The sequence below is a fragment of the Alternaria postmessia genome (assembly GCF_024291825.1).
Source record: "Alternaria postmessia strain BMP 2775 chromosome Unknown scaffold_2, whole genome shotgun sequence".
Classification (NCBI taxonomy): domain Eukaryota; kingdom Fungi; phylum Ascomycota; class Dothideomycetes; order Pleosporales; family Pleosporaceae; genus Alternaria; species Alternaria postmessia.
This window is the reverse complement of record NW_026260075.1, coordinates 923,943-950,091: the sequence shown is the minus strand read 5'-3', so window position 1 is coordinate 950,091 and position 26,149 is coordinate 923,943. Positions and strand designations below refer to the sequence as shown.

Below are 26,149 nucleotides of genomic sequence, written 5' to 3'. Positions count from 1 at the left end.
TACCCCAATCTTCCTCCACCCCAGCCATAACGCCATTCCAGCCCCCTACGTCTAGGCGTACTACAGATCCCAGCAGAGCTGTGTTGCCACGATCCTCCAACAGTAGCACTCCCCCGTTATTGTCACCTCCCCCCTTTCCTCGCTCCACTACCGATCCAACTGTGAGCGAGTCTCGATCAAGACAAGCTTCGGGCTCATCGTCGAGACAAGCTTCAGGCTCATCATTAGGTGCTCCTGTTGTGTACAACGAGCCGCACATAGCGTGCCAACGATGTGGTAAGAATGACATACAGTACGAGCTTCACTACAACTGTGAACGTTGCGATGATGGAGAGTATGATATATGCCTCCGCTGCTACCGTCTCGGTAGAGGATGCAAGCATTGGTATGGTTTTGGCTGGACTGCCTGGCCGCGATACGAACGAGAAGCACCCGAAGGTGGCTATCCGCCAAATCATGAGCACCCCCATATCCTTGTTGGACATCGGTATCGCAGGCCTATGACACCATTGACAGAATCTACAACGCCGCCACATGTGCTTATGAGCGAGGACAATCCCAGGGAAAGGGTGGAAATTGGAGTCTTCTGCGACATGTGCAAGGCATACGCCAATGCCTGCTACTGGAAGTGCGACTACTGCAACGAAGGCGACTGGGGCTATTGCAATGATTGCGTTAACCAAGGCCATCATTGCACGCATCCCCTTGTTCCTGTCGCTCGCAAGACAAGGGACTCGCAATCAATTACGGATACTACTCCATCAGCGCCCTCAACGCCACGGCAAGACGGACATCTGACTCCACCAGACCACGACGCAGTACCTACAACTCCTCCGTTGACACCGAAGACAGCATCTCTTATGCGTGGCCCTGGCTACTTTACCATTGCGAATTCCATCTTCCGACCTCTGACGTTCACGACCTTGTGTAATATATGCAGTTATCCCATTCCGCCGTCAAACACGAGATACCACTGTCTAAAGTGTAACGCCGGGGATTACGATATATGTATGAGCTGCTATCACAAGCTCGTCGTTAGCGGTCGTATTGCCAAGGAAGACGGTGTAAACGGATGGCGCAAGTGTCTCCGCAGCCACCGCATGTATATTGTAGGATTTGAAGACCGTGATGGCGCACAAAGACGCATGGTTGTGCGCGATCTCGTAGGTGGTTACGCGCTCAAAGAAGAAGAGGAGATGGCAAGAGTACAACGGTATCCACCAGACGGAGGAGTAGGACTAAGACTGCTAGCTAGATGGGGCTACCTACCAGACGAAGGGGTAGAAGACGAACTATCTTTCCCTCGAGGAGCAGAGATAAGAGAAGCAGCCGATATCAACGGCGACTGGTATTGGGGTGTTTACTGTGGTGTTGGAAGACTGTTTCCTGCAAATCATGTCACAGCTGTCTAAATGATCCAATGTAGAGAATGAAAAACCACGTATCAAACGACCTTATGTTATTGTTCGTCCAATTTGTTCACAATACTACATCATTCACTGCGCAAACTTTCGCTTCAACCACTCCTCCAGTCTCGACACTACCTCTGCAGGCTTCTCATACGTCACCCAATGCGCCGCGTCAATCATCTTCGACTGTTCCAATTGCGGTAACAAGCCCTTTTGTATACTCTCATACATGGCTTCAGGCCTGCACACAATATCTTGCTTGCATCCGATATAGAGCGATGGGACGTTGACTATCTCCCTCCCCTCAGGTAACTTGGCATCACTCTCATGCTGCAGATTCGTCGTCGTAGCCTTGTACCAGCACACCGGTGCTTCAAAGCCATCACGCTGCATCCGCTCGATGAAAGTTTTCTTGAACTCAGCATCTTGCGCGTAAGGTCGGAGGTTGAAAGTAGGTTCGGTCTTTCCGGTAAGGACGTTCCGCATACTGTCAGGTGTGCAAAAGAACTCTTTCAAGCCATCCTTGTCGTGCATCATGTGGAAGTTCTTCTCTAGACCTTCCTTGAGAAGTTTTGGTCCGTCGGGTGCGGTGAAAAGGTACCAGTATGAGAACAACCGATATCCAAAAACCTTCTCCATCATGTCATTTGCTCCATCTAGATTGAAGGGCTTGCGACCTGGGGCTGTGTACGTGACGTTCAGGTTTACCAAGCCAACTACGCGTTCTGGATGGTAGTTGTATAAGCGGGAAGCAGCGGCGGAACCCCAGTCGTGACCTATGGAGATGCAGTTTTGTGCCTTCTCTGCATCGAGGATTTCGACCATATCGTTGGTCATCTTGTCCCAGGTGTAGGCGGAAGGGTCTGTGGGTTTGTCTGTTCCGTCGTAGCCTAGCATGTCCGGGATGATGATGGGGTGGTTTAGAGAGCGCAGGGGCGTCGCGACTTGTGCCCACATGGCGGCATGGTCGGGGTAGCCATGTTGGAAGAGTAGAGTCGGAAGAGAAGCGGAGCCGGGAGAGGTGTAGTAGGTGTATGTGATTCCTCGAGAGGTTTTGAGCGTCTTTTTGGTGAATGCTTCCATTGCTGCGTATCCGGCGTGATGTATTCAGGATGTCTTGTTAGAATTGATGTGCAACTAAGGGCGAAAGCTGTACTATGTATACCAATGCCAAGTCGTATCGAGTTCACCTCGGAGCCTCCGAGAGTGATCTTCTACCTTACAAGTTGAGGTCATGTCGGCCGAGTATTAGTCTTTGCTAGGTAGCTACTACGAGACAAGTGGAACGTTTGTCAACTCATGCGGCCGTAGCGGCAGAGTGGCGGAGGCGGATCCATAACTTCAGTGGAGTTATCCGGCCCCGTTCCTTGAGCTTGGCTATGTTGAGGTAGTCGACCGAATGTGCTATGCAAAGATGCGGCCGCTAGGGGAGAAAGCGGCGATTTAAGATCATGCATAGTGTGGTCTTTGGTGTACGATCTCAACAGAAACCTCCAAGTATCTCATCGTCGCGGCTTAATGTTGATACTTGGTGATCGTGGTAGCTTGTTTGTAAGTTGTGAATTGTGCTTCGCACTCGGTGTGAAAAGACTTGGAAGGTCGAAGAGGCTTCAAGGTCCATGATTACGCCAAAGGCCACGTAAGTACTGTTTCTTGAACACTCCACCACGAATGAGCCGAGGTACTTCGGTTTCAGGAAGGACCGTCTGAATGTGGAATTTATTATCCGCACTGTGGACGGTCGCGCGAATGGTCTTGACCTGGGGAGACGTCTAGGTGGTCCTATCACAGAGCATGGCGAGCAGTACCGTTGTTGGATGACCAAAGTTGTGTCCATGATCATTAATCTAGTACAGCTTGCGCGATGTTCCCAGCTCGGCAGCATGTGCTGTGTTGAGATGTGGAGCATTTTATAGATCTGGGGGTGTACAGGGCTGAGGGGGATCAGATGCCAGCCAATGGCGTCATAGCAGCAGCCGTCCTCGTCGGCTGCACGCTCGCGCCGCACAGCATACCAACGTCCACAACCATTGCAACTCTACCACAACCTCGTCATGGCTGGCACACGAAGACCTACGCGTCAAACGGTGGCAGCAGCACCGAAGTACAACGAAGATGATGATTCATCCACAGCAGAAGTACAATCCAAGCGCAGCGCCAAAAAGACGACGCGTCGCAAGCGCGATCGTGAAGATGAAGACGCAGACGAAGAAATAGCAGACAACAGCCCTCTGCCGCCTAAGAAAGCCGCCACGGCCAAAGCCAAGGCTTCAAAAGCGAAACCAAGTCCAGACACATCCGCGCCAAAATCCAAGACCAACCCTCCACCCGCCCCTTCCTCACCCACAAACCGCGACGCGAACGGCGCTCAAGAAGTCTACTGGCTCCTGAAAGCCGAGCCTCTCCCCCGCTACGAGAACGGCGTAAACGTCGCCTTCTCCATCTCTGACCTGCGCGCCTGCACAGAACCGGAGCCTTGGGGCGGCGTTCGCAATCCCCAAGCACGCAACAACATGCAAGCCATGCGCAAAGGCGACCTAGGCTTCTTCTACCACTCCAATGCCAAGCCCTCTGGTATTGTAGGCATACTGCGTGTAGTTGAAGAAGCCAAAGTTGACGAGACGGCATTTGATCCCAAGGATCCTTATTATGATAAGAAGAGCGTCAGGGAGAATCCTAAGTGGTACTGTGTGGGCGTCGAGTTTGTGAGAGAGTTCGATGACATTGTAGATTTGGCGAGAATAAAAGAGTATGCAAAGGAGGGGCCATTGGGGGATATGCAGCTCGTTACAAATTCTAGATTGAGTGTGAATAGGGTGAGGAAGGAAGAGTGGGAGTTTATAATGGAGTTGGTTGATGGGGCGAACAAGAACGATAAGACCGAGTAGGAAGATAGCGGTTGAGGAAGTGTGATTACTCTGAGGTTGGATTCAAGATACCCCTTGTGCCGTTACTCCTAAACGCTATTTGGCCTATTTATTTCTCTCTGGATCATATACTCTGCATTGGCCAAAGACATCTACATTCCATCTAGCCGGACCAAACCACTCTCAATACTGAAGTGCCTGGATGATCTTTGGGCTGTTGAAGAAAGCACATCGCTCCTGCAGCTTTTGCTCTGCCATCTCCTGGGTCGCATTCGCTATGCCCAGCGCGCTGTTACTCGGATGGGTTCCACCGATCGTCCTGACATACGGACCACCTGGCCGACTATATGCCTCGTCCCAATTCAGCAGCGTAGTTGATTGAGGCCCACTCTCCGCCGGGACTCCATGGCTGACAAATGTGCTCCACGATCGACTTGCTCGCATAGCAAGCTCGTAATCATATTCTGTTGGATCAAAGGGGTAGCCTGACCTGTTATACACCTGCATGCTGTCGAAAATGTACGCAAACTCCGATGTGTGGACAACTCCAAACCCAACAATATCGTCAACGTACTCGAGAATGGGATCTAGAATGGTCTGGTTGAAATTGTAAAAGTAGACTGGCGCTTCGTACTTTTCGTCGATCGCAGCACCGAGATGTAGCGATGGGCACACCATGAGGATGTCACGGAAGATTCGCGCTGAGCGGTAGAACTCCGCCGTCAGATTTACGGTGGTTCCGAATTCCTCTACAGGGTACATGTCCAGTAGCTTGGTCAAGGAATCCTCCGAGAAGGCTGGGAGGTACCCGCGAACAAAATCGTATGTATCTTGCGCGGTCGCAATGGAAGTGTTGGTGTAGACGTTCAGGTCACCTTGCATCCATCCAGACATGAAGGTAGCATTACCGAAGCGTCCTTCTGCGATAAGCTGGCTTGGTGGTGCAGGAAGGAAATCATCGTCCACTTGTGGCAACCAGATATCACCAATATTGTGGGCGATATCACTCTGGTATGTCGCATTCGAGGCCTCAAACAGCGTGTCAGTGTCTAACGCTCGTAGACACTCGATCGTCTCAGGAGCATCCACATCGGTAGTGTTGCATCCCACGTAGTCGACCAATGCAATCATAGCATCCTTGGCAAAAGTACCGGTGATACCAGGCTCGAGGGACTGAGACTGGGCGATACCCCGCTGGAACGGGAGTGGCTTCTCCCCACCGTAAGCCATGATCTGCATTCCGATTGCGAGGCCGCCGGAAGACTGACCGGCAATTGTAATCCTCTCCGGATCCCCACCAAAAGCAGCGATGTTTGTGCGGACCCACTCGATAGCAGCGCGCTGATCACGCAGACCAGCATTCATGCTTCCTTCCTCTTTCAGCGAGTCGGAGTTGGCAAACCCAAAGAATCCAAGACGATAGTTCATGGCCACATGTATGATCGGGTCGCCGTTCTCCACAGATTGCTTAATCATCCCGTCAGGCGCGGTCGTCGGCTCGGTATTACTGGCCCACCAGAAAGATCCTCCATGAATCCATACCAGCACTGGTAGCGGCCCCTTTCCTTGCCTGTCCTCCGCCTTGGGCCTTGCGACATTCAGGTTCAGACAGTCTTCAGAAGTCTCGGTGATGTTGCCCAGTCCGAGGGGTGGGTAGAGTACGCCCAGTGGTTGAGGGCAAGCAGGCCCGGGTTTAGTCGCATCGATAGTAGTGCCTGGAGTATACTCATAGGGAATCGGAGGTTTGAACCTGTTTTCGCCGCTGGTGTCTTGAGCATATGGAATACCCAAGAAGATTTCGATATCGTTGCGTCCGACGCCTACGATGTTGATAGGGTCCTTTGCGTCGCCGAATTGAACACCAGCCGTGGTGGTGACAGCGGCGACGAAGCAGGATAGGGTAGAAAGGTGCATCTTGCAGCCCAATCACTCTTAATCTGTTGCTCCAAAACACGAGGAGGCGACTATGGGGTGCAAAACTCCCGCAATAGGTAAGTGGCGAGGTTATTATGGCTGCGCAAAGACGACATGCAGTTGCTTTAGACACACAGATATCACCTTTGCCCGTGCTAGTTTGCAAGTGGCAGGTGCACGGCTGTGACGTGATAGACGGTAACAGGTGCTAGCCCGGCATTAGACGGCAGTAGCGCGAGCTCATCCGCATCAATGATGCCAACCGCTATGATCCAATTTCTAGTCTGATCGAAAACTACGCCAAACAGGAAAGCCAACGCGAGACATGCATAAACAACCTTGCGCTGACATACCACGTGTAGATAACGTGCCTTCAAGGTTGTTTGCCTGGTCCGTATAACACCAACACAATATACCGACGCTACTACCCGAGCAAAGCGTCCCAACCTTACAACCGCGCTTGTGCACCCCGCAAATCTTTGGCAACTACTTGAAACCTGTCGTAGCAGTCTTTTTCTGCATCAAAGTTCAGCAACCATGCCTCACGTGCTAGGTGAATCGACTCTGGCTTCTTAACGATTTCATCCCAGTCGGCTTTGTGCCATCGCTCGCGCGTCTTCACTCCTGTCGCCTGCGCCTTGTGTACTCTTTCATAACGGATCTTCTCGAATGCACGTACGGCTAGTGGGATGCTTTCCTTGCCAGCGAGTTCGAGACATGCAGCTAGGACGACACCGTCTTCAATGGATTGACTGGCTCCTTGGATGGATGTTGGAAGGAATGGATGCGCTGCATCTCCAATCAAAGCGATGCGTTGTTTTGGGGAAATAAAAGTCGGTAGCGGATCGCGGAAGACGAGTTTGTGATCGATGAGACGTGCGCCTTTTGGTGTCGATCTCACGATCTCTTGTACTATCGGCGCCCATCCTTCGACGTACTTTAGACAATCCTCCACTCTCCCAGGAAACTGCCAGCTCTCTTCGATATTGCCGTCGTCTACGTGGGTAAACACCCAGTTAAACTCTTTGCCGTCTTTGAGCGACGAAACCAGAAAGTGGAGGTCTGGGCCAATGAACCCAGAGTGACTGTCCCTCTCTACAAGGTGCTTCAACATGGGGTTATCTTTGATAGCGTCGCCAGAAAACCACGAGCGATATACAGCGTATCCCGAACTCTTAGGTTTATCATCAAATCCAAGCACGATCTTGCGGCCACGCGAGCGCACCCCTTCGGCTGCGATGACTACGTCAGCAAACATACGCTCCCCATTAGTAACAACACCAGCTCTTTCCGCATCCTCGAAGTAGTCAGTCACACGCTGACCCCATCTGATCTGTACGCCCCGGTCGACAGCATGCTGATGGATGATACTGTACAACTCCCCTCTATGTCCATTGATCCTGGGCCCCCACTCCTTCTCGGCATCAAAACTTTGTCTTGTAACAAACTCCCCTTTCCAGTGGTACAGATCCAGCCACGTTGTTTTCCGTGCAACTTTCTTCATTGCCTCGATGACGCCAGGCCAGCGCTCGAAGTTGCGCGCACCGTTCGGATCGAATGAGATGATATCCCCGAATCGCGTTATTTCCTCTACATCTGCAGCTTTCTCGAGAAGGAGGACTGAGTGACCTTTTCGGTCACATTCTATCGCTGCTGCAATGCCCGCGAAGCCTGCGCCTACTATTATGACGTTGACGCCGGATGAGGGGCGACGGGAGAAGCGCGTCATATCGAAACGAGGTGTGGATTGAAGTCTAGAAGACCAAACAGAGAATACAAATTAGATATGTGAGAAGCGACTGTAACTTACAGTGGCAGGTATATTGATCTTCCTTCTTCCGTGTATACAGTGTGGGGTCGGCTTATATGTACGCCACAAGGATGGCCCCACATGCAGGCTAATTGAAGAGATAGTGGTAGCCGAGAGCTGCTTCTGCGCCCAGCTGCACCCTTCTATATTGCCTGTTTGTTGTCAGGGTTCCTTAAATGTACCATCTAGTGCCCCGTGTGAGTCTGGATTGCATGATGATGTTGCAATGCGCAGCACACTAACATTCGCTCTATCACAGACCTTCATGAATCCCTTCGTCTTCTCCTCCTGGACTCCTTTCTGAGATGCTGCGTCGTACCTTCGGGCATGACTGCCGGAATTCTATCTTCACCCTCACTCTCCGACGTTGAATACTGCTCAGCATCTCTTCCCTTCTGCACGTCCAACTTAGGAACTCCATCCCACAAATTGCTTTTGTCTGACATTACGCCTGTCTTTCCAAGGGCTTGGAATCTCTCATCTTCCCATGCCCTCTTGCAGAGTTCGACCAGTACACCTGTGAAACCTGGTTCTCTAGATATAGAGAGTCCGTCAAAATAGAAGTGGTTCTCGGCGGCAGCAAGGAGAAGACAGTAGCACACCAAGCAACGAAGTTCTGTTTCGTTGCGAATGCCGACGAAGGGTGGGAGGAGATTGACGAGCTGTTTTTTCGTGGCCCAGGGGTCGTCTATCTCCAGTCCGAATAAATTGGGCACGTGCTGTTGGTCTTTGTTGAAGGCGACAAGCTCGATCAGAGAGATGGTTGCTGGATCTTCCTCGGTAGACTTTTGTGAAAGTGTATGATAGGCCCACACTTCCAATACTTGCTCGGTTTTGAGGCCCTTCTTCTTTGGCTTAGCAGGAGCGTTGTAAGTTCCAACTTGCACCATGATAGGCAGATATTCGCCAACGTCCGTCGTTTCATCATACCGAATGTCTTCAAATTTGGGAAGGAAGCGCAAATACTGCGCCCCAATTGCCAAGTGGAGGTTTTGAAGGTCGGTAGATGCGGCAGCCTTGGCTATCGCGTTGAATCCTGACAAGTGAGCCCTAAGCTTTTCACCACCTTTCAGTATGAGTAACCAACAATGTTCTGGCAGACTGGCGACTCCAGAGTCTTCTTTTGTGGCTTGTTCAGACATTCCCCGTGCTTGCGGACGTCGTGCGCGTACAATATGCGGATGATCACTGCCTGAACGCCCGGGCGAGGAGAAATGCGATGGTGTGTCGTTGTCAAGCATGATGACTGTTTTGTTCTTGTCGTCAAGTGCGATTATCCTGGTTTGATGATTAGCTCGTCCTCGACGGCCAAATAGTTGAGTCTAGGTGTTCATGAGGTAGCGATGCGGCTAGTGAAAGATTATATTTGGCAAGCAGTCACGAACGATGAGGGAAAGTAAGTTCCAAAACTCTCCATACTCTTCATCGATTCCATCATCGCTCACAATTCTTTTAATCTAGCCCATTCCAGAAGTTTGTGATGAATCCAGCAACTTCTGGTACCTGTTCTCTTACAACACCATGTCCGGCTTGTGGAACAACATAAACATCATTGAACCCATATCCTCTCAACTGTTCCTCCGTACACAGATCATCATACTCACCCAGTACCACCAAAGAAGGTATACCAGTCCGTACCGCCTTCTCAAAATTATCATGATTGTACATTGCACCGCCGTCTCTAAACATAGCAACAACAGAAGCCGTATGCCCAGGGTGTTCACGCATCTGCCATTCCTTCACCGCTTGAGGAACGATCTCACCTCTTCCAACTCTTTCTCGCCAGTCATCCGGTACTATCAATTCCCCGCCTTCCAGGAACCGTAGAATAAGCTTTCGCACCTCGACTTCGTCAACACCGTGCATCAGGTGGTGTTGGTCTTCTGTTGGGAAAGCATAGATGCGGATAAGTCCCGCTGGGGCAACAAGCGTGAAGCTGCTCACGCGAGATGGTCGCGATGCAGTGTATCCAACTGTTAATGAGCCGCCGAAGGAGAAGCCAATGAGATGTGCGGTAGACCATTGTAAATGATCGAGTAGCGCGTCAATCAGGCCATGGAACAAAGCCGCTTCGTGTGGAATGACGGGTGTATCACTTAAGCCGTGACCCCAGAGATCGACCAACACGAAATGCGTGTGTGGGAATGTATCGTGCAGTGCACGTGCCAGAGGTAGCATTCCTATGGCTGGGGTCTGTACACCATGGATCAGGAGTACGCGATCGATTGTTCGTGCACTCTCTGTAGGTGCTGATGGTGGTATCGAGTAGTACGCCGCTTTTCCATTGGCAGTTTCAAGGTGTTGCGCCGGTGGAAGCAAGGCGCCAAAAGTGGATGTGAAAAATGATTCCGAAGGACCTCTAATAGGCGGCTTTGGTGTATATGTTGTGCCTGGCCGTGGCAGCACGAGATGACTGGTAGTAACAGACATTGTTGCGATATTTGGAGTGGTAAATAAGTTGTATGATGCTGCGCGCTACGATTCTTATATTGCCGTTCACTGTACTGATACGTATGTCAGGCAAAGGGCGCGATTAGCGTGTGGGCATGACTCGAGCGAACCTTGAAACGCTGACACTCATAGACCTGCATCGAAGATTTGACACCTTTCACACCTTTCCATGTACAGAACTCATCAACCAGATTCAGTGCTCAGCACGAGAGAAATGCGCGATTTGGATACTGCGACGCTTTTCTAGCTACTTCCATGGCAAGCGCACGCTCGCAGGTGTTGCATGTGCATGCTGCGCGCGACGCGACACGATACTCAACTGTTTACTCCCGTCTGCCTGCCAGCGACCGTCAATGGCCGACGACGAATTATTCCCTGCTATAGCGTCATAATACTACAAGAAAAAGAAAGTATCAATAGAATGGTATGCTTCACATTCTAGGCACTGTAAAAATGTATAATCCCTAAGCAAAACATCACCAATCACAAGACTGACGCTCTATGTATCATGCCGAACGTGCCGCCTGCGTTAACACGCAGCCGCGATTGTTAATGCGATAACAGACAGTACTGTACATGTTTCCACTTGGCGATGCCGCGAGGCGGCGACAAGCTACCTTCAACTTCCGCGATCCTCGCCCCGATTCTTAACAATCCTCATGAGATAACTTCAACAACCCGAGGTCTCGCAAGAAGGACAAGGCCGCCGAGGAAAGCCTACTAGTCTATCATACAAGAATGCAAAAGCCAGTCCCACCAGAAATCCTACGAAACGTTTGGCCCACAGCGTCAGTCGCGCATTTCGCAACCCCATTCCATCGACGTCATCTCTCAGTGCGGTCTCCTTGCCGTTGATCGCGCCATGAGTTGCGGAGCCTACGTTGTTTCTATTGCGCGGGCTAAGGTCTCCGAGTTGGAGGGTCTTGTCTTTGGTCATTTTGGTAGGTACTTGATCGGAAGTTGAAAGGGAGGGAGATAATGTGAAGTCGGTGGAGTTCTCGATGAACAGGGCGTTGCCTTTGTATGGCACTCGCAATGTTTCGGATGAGAAGAGAGAAGGGATTTCGTTTGTGCGAAGATTATCGATACTCCTCACCCACGCCGCGGTACTAAGGTCAGGTTGCCATCCCGGCCACATTACGAAGGAACCGATATATCCGGTTTGGCCCCAAACCCACCGAATGACTTTCTCCTATTGGTCCTGATCTTCAAGGCGGCGCAATTCTCCACTACCACATTATTGTGCCCACTCGATGCGGCTGTTGGATACCCACGTTTCAAGTCATCTTCCATTAGTTTGTTGATAAGGCGACCTCCCAAGCATGCGAAGAAACGGCGTGTGCTTTGATCAAGCTTAGATCGGCGAACGCAGCCGAACCTTCTCGGGAAGATCCGGTTAGCCGGAGTCAGGCAGTACCTCCTAGGACACAGCGATGTTGGAGACATTCCATGCTCAGGACCCGGAACAACGAGCTATACGCCAGCTTAGCAACGAAAAGGTAGACCAATCTCCATCAAAGAACTCGGATGGCATCCATTGCTGTTGTGCCGTCGTGAAAGAGCGACGCATCGTCGCATCGTGAGTTGCACTCATTGAACGACCAAGGCCGATGTCGACTGCGCGCCATCTAAACTATCGCTGCAGGATCCACGCGATGTTACAGTTGGCTTACTACTGCACCGCGGTTACATAGCACCCTATGGGTATGCGTTTCTCCTGCATCTACTTACACCCGAGATCCACCTACGCCCGGTATCCACTTACGCGCCGTGTGCATCGGTTCATCTCCTCTACTCCATGTGTAAACTCGTATTATAGCCAGCCAATAAGAAGCTTGTTAGGTGGGTCGGTTGAGGCGCTGTACAGTCTCTAGACGACCGCGAAAGCTCTGTGAAAGCTGTACGCTCTTGCCTGTCGCGCGACTCTATTCATTAGCTATCAGCGCCCGACCTTTGAGTACTGCGTCACGGGTCGCTAAGTGTCGAAATCGGCCGTCAAGCTGATCTTCATATAGTCCCAGACACCCTCCATTTATGTTTAAATCTGGCGAGTAGAAGCGTGAAGGAACCTAGCAAGTCAAGTCGTGGCCACTATTGGAAAGTCTTTCACATGATGCATTCTCACAAAGTTCCGCAGTTGTTCGACTGAGGCGGCAGGGCTGGCAAAAAGGCCAGTACGGGATACCTGGATACCCATCCTCAACTTCTCACAACCACTGGCCCAAAAACACCGCAGGTGGTAAAGCGTACCAGCTGGTTGTCGGTTTGACACTATTACCAACAAGCCCCTGCAGCCTGAAGGATGGCGGCTCCAAATGCGTCGAGGTTCTGCACTTCCCTCTCCACCCATGTTACCGAAGGGTTGGGTTTGCTGCAATATCTTCATCGTCATGCGATCTAAAACCACCACGGGGCCGAATATGGCAGCTGCGAACACGACGCTGTTGTCATGATCTCATCATACATGCGATGTGTGCTGTCATCCAACACTGGGTTAACCTGTTACTTTCACGTCAGTGGTCGTTAGCATCGGTTACCGGCAACTGGAGGGCATATTCGCATGGCATAGTCCGAGGACCATGAGCCCGGGACGTTGTCGCACCATTGGAGTCCGATGAAGGACATAAAAGACGGTTAGGCCTCAAGCAAACGAAGCATCACATCAACGAGCTTGTTCACACCTACCGACTACATCACTGCTCAACATGTTCAACAAACATACAACCACACTCCTGGCAGCTACACTACTGCCCCTCGCCAGTGCGTATCAGCTCACGTTCTACGCAGGCTTCGACTGCAATGGCGAGAGGCTCGAAACCCGACAAGCCGATCAAGACGGTACCTGCTATGACGCGGAGTACCTAGGGGGTAATACTAACTCTGTCAACATTATTAAAGAAGTCGGTGACGACCCTAACTCTATTGTCGCCTTCTACCCCCGCGACGTTGACTGCAGACCCGGCGACTCCATTTCGGCTGGCAATACGGGTTGTGTCAACGTCTACCAAGACGATCAGTTCTTCGGCGGTTACAACGTCATCAGCGGTGAATTCAAGCGCAGAGACGTTCAAGAAGAGGCACCAGCGGAGCCAAAGTCTGCCCTGGGCATTACTCACGGCGACTTCTTCGAGCTTGACGGTGAACTCTGGCGCTGGAAACAGATCGCCCTCGATGCCTTCTCTGGTGTTAAACCTGAGGATTGGGCAGGTGAGGTTCGTGTGGCCAGCTTTGCGCCTCTCGAGTTTAGCCGAGACTATCCTTTCAACTTCACAGAATACGATCTCAAGCATCCCTCGTCAACCCCGCAAGAACGTGCCATCGTGGCTGATGCTCGAGACGAACCGGGCTTCAGTCCTGTTCAGTCGAGTGAGCTAGCAGAGCTCGTACCACGTCAACGCGACATCTGCCGCAGGGTTCGAGACTGTGTCTACGGCTTCCCTATTTTGGCCAACTTCTACTTTCCCGCGCAAACAGAAGCCGTAGTCAACATGGTTAACGCTGCCAAACCTGCAGCGCAGTCTATCTGGCGCTTCCTCAACAACCCGTACATCGCCAACTTCCCAACGGGCATAGCCACTGGTGCCATCGGCATGTATTTTTCTGGCACTGCACCAGGCTGTTCTCCTAATGATGAGTCGGAAGCTGTTCGCACCACCATCAACGAAGGAACCACTGCCTCCAGCCGTGTTAGCGCATGTTCTACTGAGGTCTACGGAAACCCCGGTTATCCAGGTACGCTCAGCACTGTCATTGTACCTCCCGAGCAGCGAGGTACTGGAATCTGCAACACCCCTGTTACAGATCCTTCGCCAGGAAGGTTTGCGCTCTCGCGTCATAAGCGCGCGCTGTACTCCAATGTCCCCGGTTTCGAAGAGTGGGTGAAGACGAAGGACTTCTCTATTTGAGGTCGAGAAGAGCACGCCGCAGATCGGAAGATGGGTATGTAAAAGCGCTTGCGCGGCGAAAGCAGGCAGAAGGTAGTTGGAGATAAGGAGAGGAGGTAGAGAAGCTCACAAGATTCTCTCATCACACTCATTAGTTATACTATCACAAAAAGAATACAGTGTTATGCAACTATATGCTCGAAGTCCGTACGCGGACTATATGCTCTCTGATAATTAGAGCTAAAGAGTAAGCAACGTTTAAATTGCACAACGCAACGATTTGTCCGCGTTTAAGGTCGACTCTTGCGGGCGCGGCAGTATTTGTAAAAACAGTAAACACAGTGCAGGAATGTGTTGCAATCTCCTTATTGAGGCGTTTCTTTGACGCGAAAATACCTACAAAGCAACCTCTCAACGACTAAAAGCGCCATTGTCTCTAAGGCGTCGCCAGAAGCCTAATCGTCAAAATTACGGACAGTGAAAAATGCTTGGCCATCGTGTTCGGTCGCTTTGTGCATCACATGGACCTGAACTACTGAGCCTGTGCATCTTTCACTGATGTCGTATGCGCTTTCATCGCACCTTTGCGATACAAATCTTCTGGTTAATAAGCTCTCACATACTTCCTCCTGCTCGCAGCGAGTCAATTTCTGGAAGCTCGAGTTGTCATCCGCTTGCAACCCTTCTAACAGACCGACTACTTGACATTCCCTCTTCAGGTTTGCACCAAAGCCCTTGCAGGATCGAGAAGATTCATACTATTCACTTTACATCCAACGGTTTCAACCAGACCACACAATTCAGCTTCGGAAACCGCTTCATACCCCACGTTCACCCTTCGAAGTCTTCACCCAATACCATGGCCGGCAAAAAGCGTACCCGCTCCGAACAAGTCACAGCCCAGGGCGACAAGCGTACCAAAACCAAGGAACCGCCTATCATCAAGGAGGACCATGCGGCTTTCGCACCTCAGCCTGGTGTTTCTGAGAAATCCGAAGCCGTTGTTTCAGTTGAGGTATCTGTCGAGGCAGAGCAAGCCATCGTACCCATCGCTAGCACGACCAATCCTAACACCACGGTTCAAAAAGAGAAACACGAGGATGACGTCGACTGGTCCGATGATGAGTGCGAGACCGTAGACGGCGGTGAAGCTGCACAGAATACTTTCCCTGAGAGTGAAGCTGCGTCTGAGTACGATATTGAGATCATCACCGGCGACGAAGCTGATATCACACTGGTTGGTAGTGAGGACATCGAACAGGTCGAGATCGGAAAGCTCGTCGGCGAAGAACCACTACTTTGTAATAAGCTCAGTGAAGAGATTGTAGAGTCTGTTTCGAAGCTCACTAAGAATAATGTGGACCGGGAGAAGAAAGTTGCTGAAAAGGACGACTCTGACACCAAAGTCAAGGTGGTAGAAGGCGCATATAAGAAGAAGTCGAAAGAAGAGGAGGCAATCAAGAGGCAAGAAAGCAACGAGGCGTACTCTGCTGAGGGGAGGAACATAATCTTCAAAGGGATTGAAACCAGCCTTCAGTTCGCCGACCTCGCGATGTGGGTTGGTGTAGCTGCGGTTGGAACGACAGAAACTCGTCATATAACGGTCGACGGGATCACTATCGAAGTTACGGTTAAATTTCTGGAAGCAAATTTCGATAAGGAGATCGATTTTGCTGATGGTGCTGGAGACACCGTTCTTCCGACTACTGAACCACGCCCAAAGTTTGCTGTCAACACTGCTTTTGCTTCCAAGTCAGGAGAAACTCCCTCTACGCGGACTTGTAACTCTGCTACACCCTCCACCGTCATCGCATGCAGATTCGGTGTTGATTGCAAGAAGCAAGCAACCTGCATGTTTGACCACAGTCAGCCTCCTCCGAAGAAGATGTGCTCTTTTGTGAACACCAACATGGGTTGCAGTAAGGGCTCGAGATGCATATATACCCACGAGCATGAAGGTCAGATGTGTCCTTTTGGGACGGTGCGCAAGGACTGCCCTAACACATTCAAGTGTTCTTTTTTGCATATGGATGATGATCCGCCTATCAAAAAAGAGGAATTGTCGAAGTTCCAGGTTCCTAATGGGCCAATAGTTTGCGAGGCTTCTGCGGCAGATATTGCGGAGCGTGCTGCGATCAATCGCGCATCCCGGGAAGCATCAGCGGCTAGTGCTCCACCACCAAACGCTCCTACAGGTCCAAAGAGCAACAAGCGTAGTCGTGGTGCCGACGATGCAGACACAGGCATTCAAGCTCAGCGTTTTCGCCGCAATTATCAAACGCCTACGTACCTTAACCAGCAGCAACTTCAGCCGCAACAATGGCAAGCGACGCCTGGCTTCGCTCCTCCACCAGTCCAGTTCATTCCTTCTCTGGGCGGGTATAACTCTTCGCAGGGCCGGTACGTTCCTGCCCAAGCCATATACCATCCTCAACAGGGCTTTCTCAGATCAGATGACGCTGGCAACCAGCAGCATGACGGAGGTCATGATCGTCGTCGCGGACGTGGTGACAGTCGAACGCACGGTGGTATTGGTCGCGGGAAGGTACGCCAGAACGACCGCCAGCAGAGTGGCAGTGGTGGTGTAGGTCAGGGCTGGGGCATCAAGGTCAGAGGAGCCGCTGAAATTGCATCTCCAGGTGCAGGTGATAGCAGAATCAACGTCCAGGGGTCTGGTAAGAAAGCGTAAAGACTCAAGGTATCGCTGGTTGACCTTAGGATGACCGGCCCAGTTTCAGTAGGCCAATACGTACCCGCTTCATGTACTCATAGCTTCATGAAGCACATAAGGCATGCTTGGTCGGCTGTAGACCTTGAAAACATCTGTTGCGACGACCTCACGAACTCATAGCTTCGTGGAGCATATCGAACATGGTATTGATCAAGTGGAGGACTCTCAGATATATAAATAAGTGGCAAAAACATAAGAAATGTCCAATCTACCAGGCTTATACCGTTGAAGGATCATCGTATTCTATCTAGCTTTACTCTGTTTATCATGATTTGATCGGTCACCATATTCATCCGCGAACGACCCATTGTACATATCTGCGCATACTGGGCATCAATTTCTTCCATTGAAATTTGTAATCGTCTACAAATCTCTTCTGGAGTCGCTAGCGTGGAGCCTGTATTAGACGCGTTCGAGCTTTGTGGGGCGACCATGTCTCCAGGATTCCGGTTGCGTCTAAGCAAGTGTTGTTGTTCGTACGCAGGCTGACGAAGAATAGGGAAGCATATGGTGCGGCAGCACGGACAAGTATTCTCCTTTGCCTCTATATCTTGCTTGTGAAACCATGCCCCTAGACACGCGCGGTGGAAGACATGTTCGCACTGGGTTTGAACAATGGTTCCAAACTCGCATCCGATCCTGGTGTTCCAGGGCTCAAAGCAAACGGGGCAAGCTTTTTGATCCGGTGGTACGAGCACTAAAGCATGCGTCAAAGCGTCGATGTTTCGTTCTGTTGATGAGTTGGCGTGAGTTTCGAGCGACATATTCGTGGAAATTATTGAAGGCGAAGTTGTATGGGCTTTGAGAAAACACAGATGAATGACACCTGGGGGTAAGTTGGAAGTTTGCTTGCACAGCCTGGATTCAAGCGGCGGCGCTTACCAGAAGCGAGAAAAGCGCAGTACGTGCACGGACATCCTCTAATATGGGTTGAAACCTCATGGGCGTTACTCTTCTGTGGAAATGGATTTGTAGACTAGAGATTTCTACTTCTTACTTTCACCAACCTTAGCCGCAAACTCCAGACCCTCAACAACCTCTTGAGGTTGGCTCAGAAAAGGCGAATGCGAACCGACTGATTTGAAGGTCGGCGCATCCGCACCTAGCATTTGTGCCATCTGCTGCTGGATAGGTAGCGGAAGTGCTTTGTCTCCCTCGCAGAAGAAGTACATGGTCGGAATCTCGTGCCACGGCTCGTAGGTCACCTCGTCGGTGAAGATGCGCGCTGATTGATGTTTCAGTTTAGCTATGGCTGTCTTTTGTGCCTCCTCGCTGAGATCGTGATAAAACACGGTTTCGGGCGTAGCGGCGTAACCGTAATCACCCTGGCTCTGATTGTTAGTCTTGCTATGTAGAAACTAAGAGAACTCATCTATCGTAGGCACGAACATCGAACTTCATCCAGGGTAGGAATTGGCCACCAAGCATAGCCTTAATACTTGCCCCCTTCGGAGCGACGAAAGCAGCAAGGTAAACAAAGATGGTGACACCACCTTTTTTACCCATGGCCTGCCGCTGCTTCAACCCCAGGCCCATGAGAGCATTTTGTCCGACCAAACCTCCGTATGAGTGCACAACCAGGACAATTTCTTTGCCTTCATCAGCAATCTTTTCTAAGGTAGAACGCAGTGCCGCGGCGTCATCTGCAAGGCCTTTGTTGGGAGGCTCCGCTCCAACGGAGGGGTACGCTACAGCCTCGGTTTCCCATCCGCGCTGGTGCAGTTGATCGCGGGTGATGTCGAAGCAGTCAGGCGTGTGCCAGGCACCCGGAGCAAACACGATGATAGGCTTGGACATGTTGACGGTGCTGTTGATATGGAACTGAGGGAGAACGCAACGAGATTCAATTGACAAGAGGTGATGAGGCTGCAGACATGCACAGGACGGAATGCAATGGCTTATCAAACTTTCGAGCTTACCTAGATAGGACTGATCTCCACGGCACAGTCCCAGGCGTTAGGGAACGGCCCGAAGAGCAGAAGTCTAGACGCGTCTGAGACTAGTTTGGAGGGGCTTTACTTCGGGCATTAATTCCAGTTTCTCGTAAACCTCTGTTAGAAGACATCAGAAAAGTAAGAATGAGTAGTGTAAGCACCTAGATGTTCTTGATTATAGCTCCATAACCTCCGAGTGAGTGCTTTTTCTACCCGTGCTTATTGCAGCTGAAAGATCCCAAGATCACTCAAACTCCGACGATAGTGCGTACTTGACGGAAGGCGTTTTGCTAGGATACGTACACCTGCGCCAGGTGTGGCTTTGTTAGGCGAAGATCATCAGGAGTCAGGCCATAACAGGAGATTCCTCCACCCGAACAGCCCCACATGTCACTATGATTGGGCACCTCATCATGGTTCTTTTTATGCATATGATTCCTTTTCTGCACTCGAGGCCCCCGATCTGGGTTCACGTATTGCCGACTTAGCTTCTCTCACTTTCACATATACAGTGAAGCAATTCAATGCATTTCCCGTCTGCGATACGACATGTTCCAAGTTTTGAAGGCATGCTTCAATCTCGAATGAACTCGGAAATGTCAGATCCAGGCCCCAACCTACGAGGCACGACTACCGCATTGCTGGTTCTTGCGTTTATATTCGTGGTACTACGCTTTGCCGCTCGCTATAAGCGTGGGCTGACCTATGGATCAGACGACTGGATGATAGTAGTCTCATTAGTATGTGCCCTTGCATCTCTGGCGTCCGCTTCAGACAACTTACTTCGTGCAAGGTTTTTTGCTTCGTTGCCGGAGGACTCAACTATGCCAGTAGGTTTTACACTTGTCATAGTCTGCTTGGCACTTTAACATCTCTCCAGTGATTAACTGGGGATTGGGAAGGCATGCTGTCACTCTGCCCCCCGATAATGTCACGATGGTGCTAAAGGTTAGTGTTCCATACCTGAAGGCTCAGTGAGGTGGAAAGCCCGTTAACGTAGATCTTCATAGCTTCTCGTTGCCTTCGAGTGTATCTACTGCACTGGGGTAGGGCTGGTCAAGCTCTCACTCCTCCTGATGTACTTGCGCATATTTCCGACCAAGGACTTTCGAATCGGCGCATACATCTTAGGATCCGTGACGATTGGTTGGGTCATAGCCATCAACTGCGTCAGCATCTTCCAGTGCAATCCTATCGAAAAAGCCTGGTTGGGCCCTGCAGTTGCCGGTACATGCATCAACCTCAAGGCTTCATTCATTGGTAATGCCGTGCCCAATATCTTGACAGATATTATTATCTTATGCATGCCTGTCACTCAGGTGTTGAGGCTCCAAGTGTCAAACGCTCAACGCGCATCGCTGATCTTCATGTTCTTGCTCGGAGCATTGTTAGTACTTTCCTTCTTGATCTGGATTTACTCATTACTGACTGTGGTTCGCAGTGTGCTCTTCGCTAGCATATATCGCTTTACGACAATCATGCAATTTGACATGGCCGACACAACGGGAACTTTAGCAACAGCGTGCACTTGGTGTGTCGTAGAAGTTGCAACTGGAATCATAAGCGCATGCCTACCTACGATGCGTCCGCTCATGCTCCTTGTTTCGTCGCAATTCAGCAGCACTCGGAACAGATCTGGACAAGGGTCGGCTACGGGAGGGCGGTCGCATAAGACGGAGCTTGTTACCATTGGCGGCACGGGGAGCAAACGCAATCAGGATTTCAGGCGCCTCAAGAATGACTACGACGTCCACAGCAACGTCATTGCGACGCATACAAATGGAGGTCGTGATGACGCGTCGTCATTGAGTGGTGATGAGCGACCCCTAGCTAGTGTGACATATCGACAAGAAGCAAGGCATAGCTCATCTAGAAAATCTTCAACAACGGAGCTTTGACTTATTAAATTAAATTCGCAAGAAAGTCTCAGCATAATTTTAGACGCAGTAAGATTCCAAAATAGAAGATTGGCTCCAGCAATAATGGACTGGATGCATGCTCCGCATCCTTAGAATCATACATGTGCTCAGGACGCAAAATTGACTAGAAGCAAATGACAGTTCTCAACTGTAGAGCTCGGCCTCGGATACTTATCTGTAGCCCTTTTTCCGTGTTACACCTAATCAAATCTTGATTAATCCTTATCAAAATAGATGTCTTCCGCTCTGACGTCGGGCATGGCATCCCCTCCGGAAGCGTAGGTATGCTCTCTTTCCGTTGAGTCTCAAGCAGGATTCACAGATCTCGTCGCATTGTTCCTGAACACCAGGCATTCCCCGCGTGACTATCACGGCTTGGTCCAAGGATTGGCGATTCATGCCGCTACTGTTTTCTATCATGATCCTGTCTCTCACGACCCGTACGCTCGTGTCATAAAAAATCTTTTCGAACTCATCGACTGGTCAGTCTTCGTTAGCCATCTGTATTAGCTTCCAAATATCTATCTTCCAGTCAGCATAGAAATTGGACAAATGGAGCGGAGCGGGAGATGGAAGTTTGATGGCAGTCGCGCGATGGTATCTTCCCAGTTTGATCAAACAAGAATCCCTTCGCGTCTCATCTTCCGCAAGGTAGGTCCGAGAACATCTTGAGGCTTTCTAGTAAAACTTTGTATACTGTCATCAAGAGTTTGAGGAAGTTTTTGTCGTGCAAAAGGATGTCGTGCGTCGGCTTCGGGACTGGCTTATCATCAAAGGAATTATGATCCCATTCATTGAGTTTTCTAGTTCAATCCTAATGTGTGGGATATTGCTAGTTGTGAAGCAGTGAAAACCGACCAAGAATTGTTATCTGGGATATCAGCCATGTGAAGTGTGGTGCTGATGACGATGTATAATCCAAGAGAACCTACTTGGGCGATCGGCAGTGGATCGAGCGAAGCTTAGCGTCTCGCAGGGACCAACCAAGCTGCCCCGCCTTATGCATGGCTAAGAGCGAGAAATGGTATAGACTTTCGCGCCCCCGGGGAGTGATGTCGCGACTTCGATTGGTCACTGCCCCTGCACTATGTTTCGAACGTGATCTTCGTTTCTGCCCAAGAATCAGGAAGGACGCGAAAGCTGACAGATCGCATCTGTGGTAGCTCGTTGAACGGGTGCTCTGAGACCTGAAAAGGATGTGCACAAGATGCGTGCTCTTCAACGATGGAATTACACCGAATTAGCCTCGGCTCATCACCCACTTTCGACCTACTGCCCGACGGAAACCACAGCAATCTCTGCTTGCGCAATGTGTTCTCATATGCTTCCAAACCACATTGACTAAACATCGAGGTTTAGGAGCGAGAATGGCTAACCAAAGTAGAGAATGTACTGCTGACGCAGTAGCATCGCAACCCCGAACAATCTATCTGACTGCCTATAACGTCCTCTTCGCATCGCTATGGGCGTCTGTCTTTGTCCGAGCCATCTCAAATGTCCAAAATGATAAATTTGAACTCTTCGATGCGACGGAACCATATGCGCGATGGATACAAACCGCGTCTTTGATAGAAGTTTTCCATGCGGCTTTCGGTTCGTTCACTATCCCCCTTTTTCTTGTGCCTCTTGTTAAGCATGATGATAGGTATTATCAAATCTCCAGTCAGCACAACCGCTTTACAAGTCGTTACTCGTGTCATCCAGGTCTGGATGGTGTGGTACAGCTTCCCGCAAAGCACAGCAGATTCACGTGCTTACCTTGCGTTATTGCTTGCTTGGTCGGTGGCAGATACGATTCGGTACTTGTACTTGGCGCTTAACATGCACGGGAAGGCGTCGAAAGGCATGATCTGGCTTCGGTATGTCTTGTTGTGATATCAGAAGCTGCTCCAAACATGGCTAATTACCCCAGCTACACCATGTTCTATCCTCTCTACCCGATCGGTATCGGGGCTGAATGGTGGTTACTGTACCAAGCTATTGCTCCAGGAGCCAAGATCAGCCCGGTGATACCGCTCATCTTCTACTTCTGCCTGCTGCTCTACATCCCAGGTATGGATTGTCGTCAAGTAAATTTACCTCATGAATCTAATTTCCCTTAGGCTCTTATACAATGTACACGTACATGATCAAGCAAAGAAGGAAGACGCTCAATACAGCACGCAAGACTCAGTGAGTGTATAGCTTGCTCAATATATAGGGTAAACCTGGCCATGCATGAAACGAAGGAAGTTCGTAAATAGTCCTTCTCTTTGGGTGTGTAATCGTACAGGGTCTCGGGAGAGATCTTGGCCGCAGAAACGCTGTCACCTATCAGAAAGCGCGGAACGACGGTTTGTCTCATCCATCGTTGTACGAGGGTTATGCTCCGTACTGTACACTCTATAATTTGAAGGTGTTGTCAATAGAGAGCGATGCAGCAGGGATCACCTTGTCGGCGCGTGGCTTGACGAGCCTCCAAGTCCTCACTTCTTCAATATCTTTACGCATTATAGAGACTCTTTTACTTCGAAGGCGACGCAGGTTACTTCGGTTCACCATGTACTATTCTCCGTCCCCTCTCTTTACCACGGGCCTGTTCACGCGTCGAAACGTGCGCAATGCCACTTGCAGGCAGCAACTCCGACCAGTGTGGGGCAATGTTAGGCAACCTGAAGGCTCTACGAAACTAAGATAAAGCTTAGTGATTCTCATTGCGAGCACGCGCTCGCTCACTTCTGCTGTCATTCGAACATCATACGCTGTCGACCATGCAGCTTCTTGATCTCCCCGCTGATATTATCGACGAGATCATCGGCCACAGTCTTCCATCCGGCTTCGAAGCCTTTGCACTCTGCTGCCGCGCCATATACACACGCGCTGCGCCCAAAATCGCACGACACAACTTGCTCAAACAACGATGGAAGTGCACCACCATTGCCGGCTCCAAAAACCAGAGCGACATACTTCGCATACTATGCGAGATAGCTTGTGATCCTCTTGTCGGGCAATATATTGAGTCGTTGAGTTTGCGTGGACATGGAGGAGGCCCAAACGTCGATACGAAGAATGATCGTTTCAAATCTTACGAAAAAGTTATGACGTCGATCAAGAACATGGTCTTGCATTCAGAGTGCTTCAACAACGCAGGAGTTGATGCGCAGCTCTGGTGGGAAGTCATGCTGCAAGGGTTCGGCCTCGAAAACGAAGCTGAGAACGAAGACAATAACCACCGACCCTACCATAGGGTCGCGTACGCGACTGTAACACTCCTGAATCAACTACCGAACTTGCAAGCGCTAGAACTGCCACCCGAATGGTACAGTCTTAACAACAACCGTACGCCCCTTCCTGAAGCGGAAGAGAGATTGGAAGCTGTGCTCAAAACGATGGTCGAAGCTTCTAACAGCAGTGGCAACCGGAACCAGCCGCTTGCAAAACTGAGGATCATCCTGCCGTCCACCAGAGAGGGATATGAGGAACGGAACCCTTTCCAGGTCTTGGAACCTTTCGTGCGGTTGAATAGCTTAGAAGAGCTATACAGCACGTCCTGCTTGGCCATTGACGACGGCTATACTGGCATGGCTTTCCATTGGCGCTTTCCAGGAATCAACTCAAGTCTGCGTAGAGTGGAATTGGCGTACTGTTGCATGGACGCAGAAGGAATCTCTGTCCTCCTTAGACACACGCCTTGCCTTGAGATCTTCAGATACTTGCATGAGTGCAAATGGTGCGTAATATTCATATTCAAAACCAAGTGAGACAATGACTAACTCTGTCCACCGATGTCTAGGCACGGCTGTGGATATGACTGGAATCCTGGTGGTTTTGTGGAAGCAATTGCTGAACATTGCGGTCCAAGCATTACGGAACTCACAATCAAGAAGGCCAAAGACTGGGGAGCCATAGTCAACGGTGTGGTATCTTTTCGAGCGTTTCCCCAGCTACGCATGCTCGAGATTGACTTGGCCTCCTTCTGTGGGCCATCGGTAGCAAGTGGCCAAAGGCTGGGAGAAGATGCTGTTCAGGCAGAAGAGGGGGAGAAGCCATGGACCATTGAAGACATTCCATGCTTGGGAGACATGTTGCCGGAGAGCATCGTGGACGTACGGATCGACAACAACGGCTGGATGGACGATCCTCCGGAGCCAGAGGAGGTTTTGAAGCTGTTGCTTCAGGGTTTCCCTGAGAAGCGCGTATCGAGACTGCGAAACCTGGCTCAAGTAACTTTGAGTAGTTGGGGAGACGCCAAAGTGCGAGCGCTGGCCGAAGGAATGGGGGTGCAATTCGTGTCTTTGTCACGAAAGGGTGCGCGCAACAATTGGCCGTGCTCCTCAACGGTGCAGGAATATTCTGATATGTTCAAGGCCGCTGCCAAAGCATCCAACGATGCAGATACCAGACCCAAGCCTGTTGCAGTCAGACGTGGACGGAGCACTGTATGGGTATATCCAGAATCGTAATGAACGAAATAGCTCTGGTCTATGACAGACAGTAATGGTGATGAAGATGATGAGCATAATGATATTGTCAGAGTTAGCACAATGGCCCCTAGTAGCTTTGAGAATAGAAATACATGGACATAAGAACCTCGACCCAATCACGTCAATCACATTAAATGTAGGAAACCTTGACTCCCATACCTACGGTGCGTCTCACCTTGTCCCACGCATTCCGTATGATGCGGAGTATCCTCTCTCGGAGGTCCCGTCTGCCAAAAGCTAAGCCAAACGCGAGTAAGAAAAGCAAGGTACGGAAAAAAGCCATGGGATTTGCAGTCATCTGATGTGCCGTGTTGGATATCATGGTCTGTATATTGCCAAACATTGTGGACGCTCGGTTGTAGAAGCCGGGCGGCGGAGTTGTGGGTTTCTTGCCGGGTGTGCGGGAGATTCGGGACTGCGACGGGGTGGGCTGAGGAGTTGGCTGGGGTTTGCGAAAGCGCTCGTCTGAGCCGCGGGGCTGCCGCCTGTTTTCCTCTTCGCGTTTCCGACGTTCGTCCTCTGCGCGGGATTGCTCGAGGCGCTTGGCTTCGGTCTCTCTACGGCGCTCCTCCATTTGCTCTTGTTGCTGCTGGCGAAGCTTCTCCTCCCGGGCTTCTGTGTCTTCCTTCTCTTCCTTGAGAGAGTGCAGCGCTAGCAGGAATGCTTCCTTGCGCTCTTCGTCGAGCATTTCGGACATGGTGATGAACTCGCGGGCGTAGTCCCATTCCTCGTTTCTAGGCAAGACATGCAGGGTATACAGCTCAAGC

At 50.6% G+C, this 26,149-nt stretch overlaps 11 protein-coding genes across 11 annotated transcripts; 5 read left to right on the top strand and 6 right to left on the bottom strand.

Moving 5' to 3' along the window:
- Window positions 1–271: 271 nt before the first annotated feature.
- J4E82_000751 (uncharacterized protein) lies at window positions 272–504 on the top strand (the record flags this gene model as incomplete). Its single annotated transcript, XM_051727071.1, is given in 2 exon segments — window positions 272–276; window positions 294–504. The coding sequence occupies 2 exon segments, from the start codon at window positions 272–274 to the stop codon at window positions 502–504; spliced, it is 216 nt and encodes a 71-aa protein (XP_051593496.1).
- Window positions 505–1,496: 992 nt separating this feature from the next.
- J4E82_000750 (uncharacterized protein) lies at window positions 1,497–2,492 on the bottom strand (the record flags this gene model as incomplete). The annotated part of the gene is made up of 1 exon (XM_051727070.1): window positions 1,497–2,492. The coding sequence occupies one exon, from the start codon at window positions 2,490–2,492 to the stop codon at window positions 1,497–1,499; it is 996 nt and encodes a 331-aa protein (XP_051593495.1).
- Window positions 2,493–3,463: 971 nt separating this feature from the next.
- On the top strand, window positions 3,464–4,297 carry J4E82_000749 (uncharacterized protein; the record flags this gene model as incomplete). Its single annotated transcript, XM_051727069.1, has 1 exon — window positions 3,464–4,297. One exon carries the CDS (start codon window positions 3,464–3,466, stop codon window positions 4,295–4,297), a length of 834 nt encoding a protein of 277 aa, XP_051593494.1.
- Window positions 4,298–4,459: 162 nt separating this feature from the next.
- Window positions 4,460–6,190, bottom strand: J4E82_000748 (uncharacterized protein; the record flags this gene model as incomplete). Its single annotated transcript, XM_051727068.1, has 1 exon — window positions 4,460–6,190. The coding sequence occupies one exon, from the start codon at window positions 6,188–6,190 to the stop codon at window positions 4,460–4,462; it is 1,731 nt and encodes a 576-aa protein (XP_051593493.1).
- Window positions 6,191–6,638: 448 nt separating this feature from the next.
- Window positions 6,639–7,919, bottom strand: J4E82_000747 (uncharacterized protein; the record flags this gene model as incomplete). Its single annotated transcript, XM_051727067.1, has 1 exon — window positions 6,639–7,919. The coding sequence occupies one exon, from the start codon at window positions 7,917–7,919 to the stop codon at window positions 6,639–6,641; it is 1,281 nt and encodes a 426-aa protein (XP_051593492.1).
- A 344-nt stretch (window positions 7,920–8,263) lies between these two features.
- J4E82_000746 (uncharacterized protein) lies at window positions 8,264–9,241 on the bottom strand (the record flags this gene model as incomplete). The annotated part of the gene is made up of 1 exon (XM_051727066.1): window positions 8,264–9,241. The coding sequence occupies one exon, from the start codon at window positions 9,239–9,241 to the stop codon at window positions 8,264–8,266; it is 978 nt and encodes a 325-aa protein (XP_051593491.1).
- Window positions 9,242–9,452: 211 nt separating this feature from the next.
- On the bottom strand, window positions 9,453–10,430 carry J4E82_000745 (uncharacterized protein; the record flags this gene model as incomplete). Its single annotated transcript, XM_051727065.1, has 1 exon — window positions 9,453–10,430. The coding sequence occupies one exon, from the start codon at window positions 10,428–10,430 to the stop codon at window positions 9,453–9,455; it is 978 nt and encodes a 325-aa protein (XP_051593490.1).
- Window positions 10,431–13,156: 2,726 nt separating this feature from the next.
- J4E82_000744 (uncharacterized protein) lies at window positions 13,157–14,356 on the top strand (the record flags this gene model as incomplete). The annotated part of the gene is made up of 1 exon (XM_051727064.1): window positions 13,157–14,356. The coding sequence occupies one exon, from the start codon at window positions 13,157–13,159 to the stop codon at window positions 14,354–14,356; it is 1,200 nt and encodes a 399-aa protein (XP_051593489.1).
- An 838-nt stretch (window positions 14,357–15,194) lies between these two features.
- On the top strand, window positions 15,195–17,024 carry J4E82_000743 (uncharacterized protein; the record flags this gene model as incomplete). Its single annotated transcript, XM_051727063.1, has 1 exon — window positions 15,195–17,024. One exon carries the CDS (start codon window positions 15,195–15,197, stop codon window positions 17,022–17,024), a length of 1,830 nt encoding a protein of 609 aa, XP_051593488.1.
- Window positions 17,025–18,052: 1,028 nt separating this feature from the next.
- J4E82_000742 (uncharacterized protein) lies at window positions 18,053–18,863 on the bottom strand (the record flags this gene model as incomplete). The annotated part of the gene is made up of 2 exons (XM_051727062.1): window positions 18,053–18,391; window positions 18,456–18,863. The coding sequence occupies 2 exons, from the start codon at window positions 18,861–18,863 to the stop codon at window positions 18,053–18,055; spliced, it is 747 nt and encodes a 248-aa protein (XP_051593487.1).
- Window positions 18,864–23,669: 4,806 nt separating this feature from the next.
- J4E82_000741 (uncharacterized protein) lies at window positions 23,670–25,361 on the top strand (the record flags this gene model as incomplete). Its single annotated transcript, XM_051727061.1, has 2 exons — window positions 23,670–24,628; window positions 24,692–25,361. 2 exons carry the CDS (start codon window positions 23,670–23,672, stop codon window positions 25,359–25,361), a joined length of 1,629 nt encoding a protein of 542 aa, XP_051593486.1.
- Window positions 25,362–26,149: the final 788 nt, after the last annotated feature.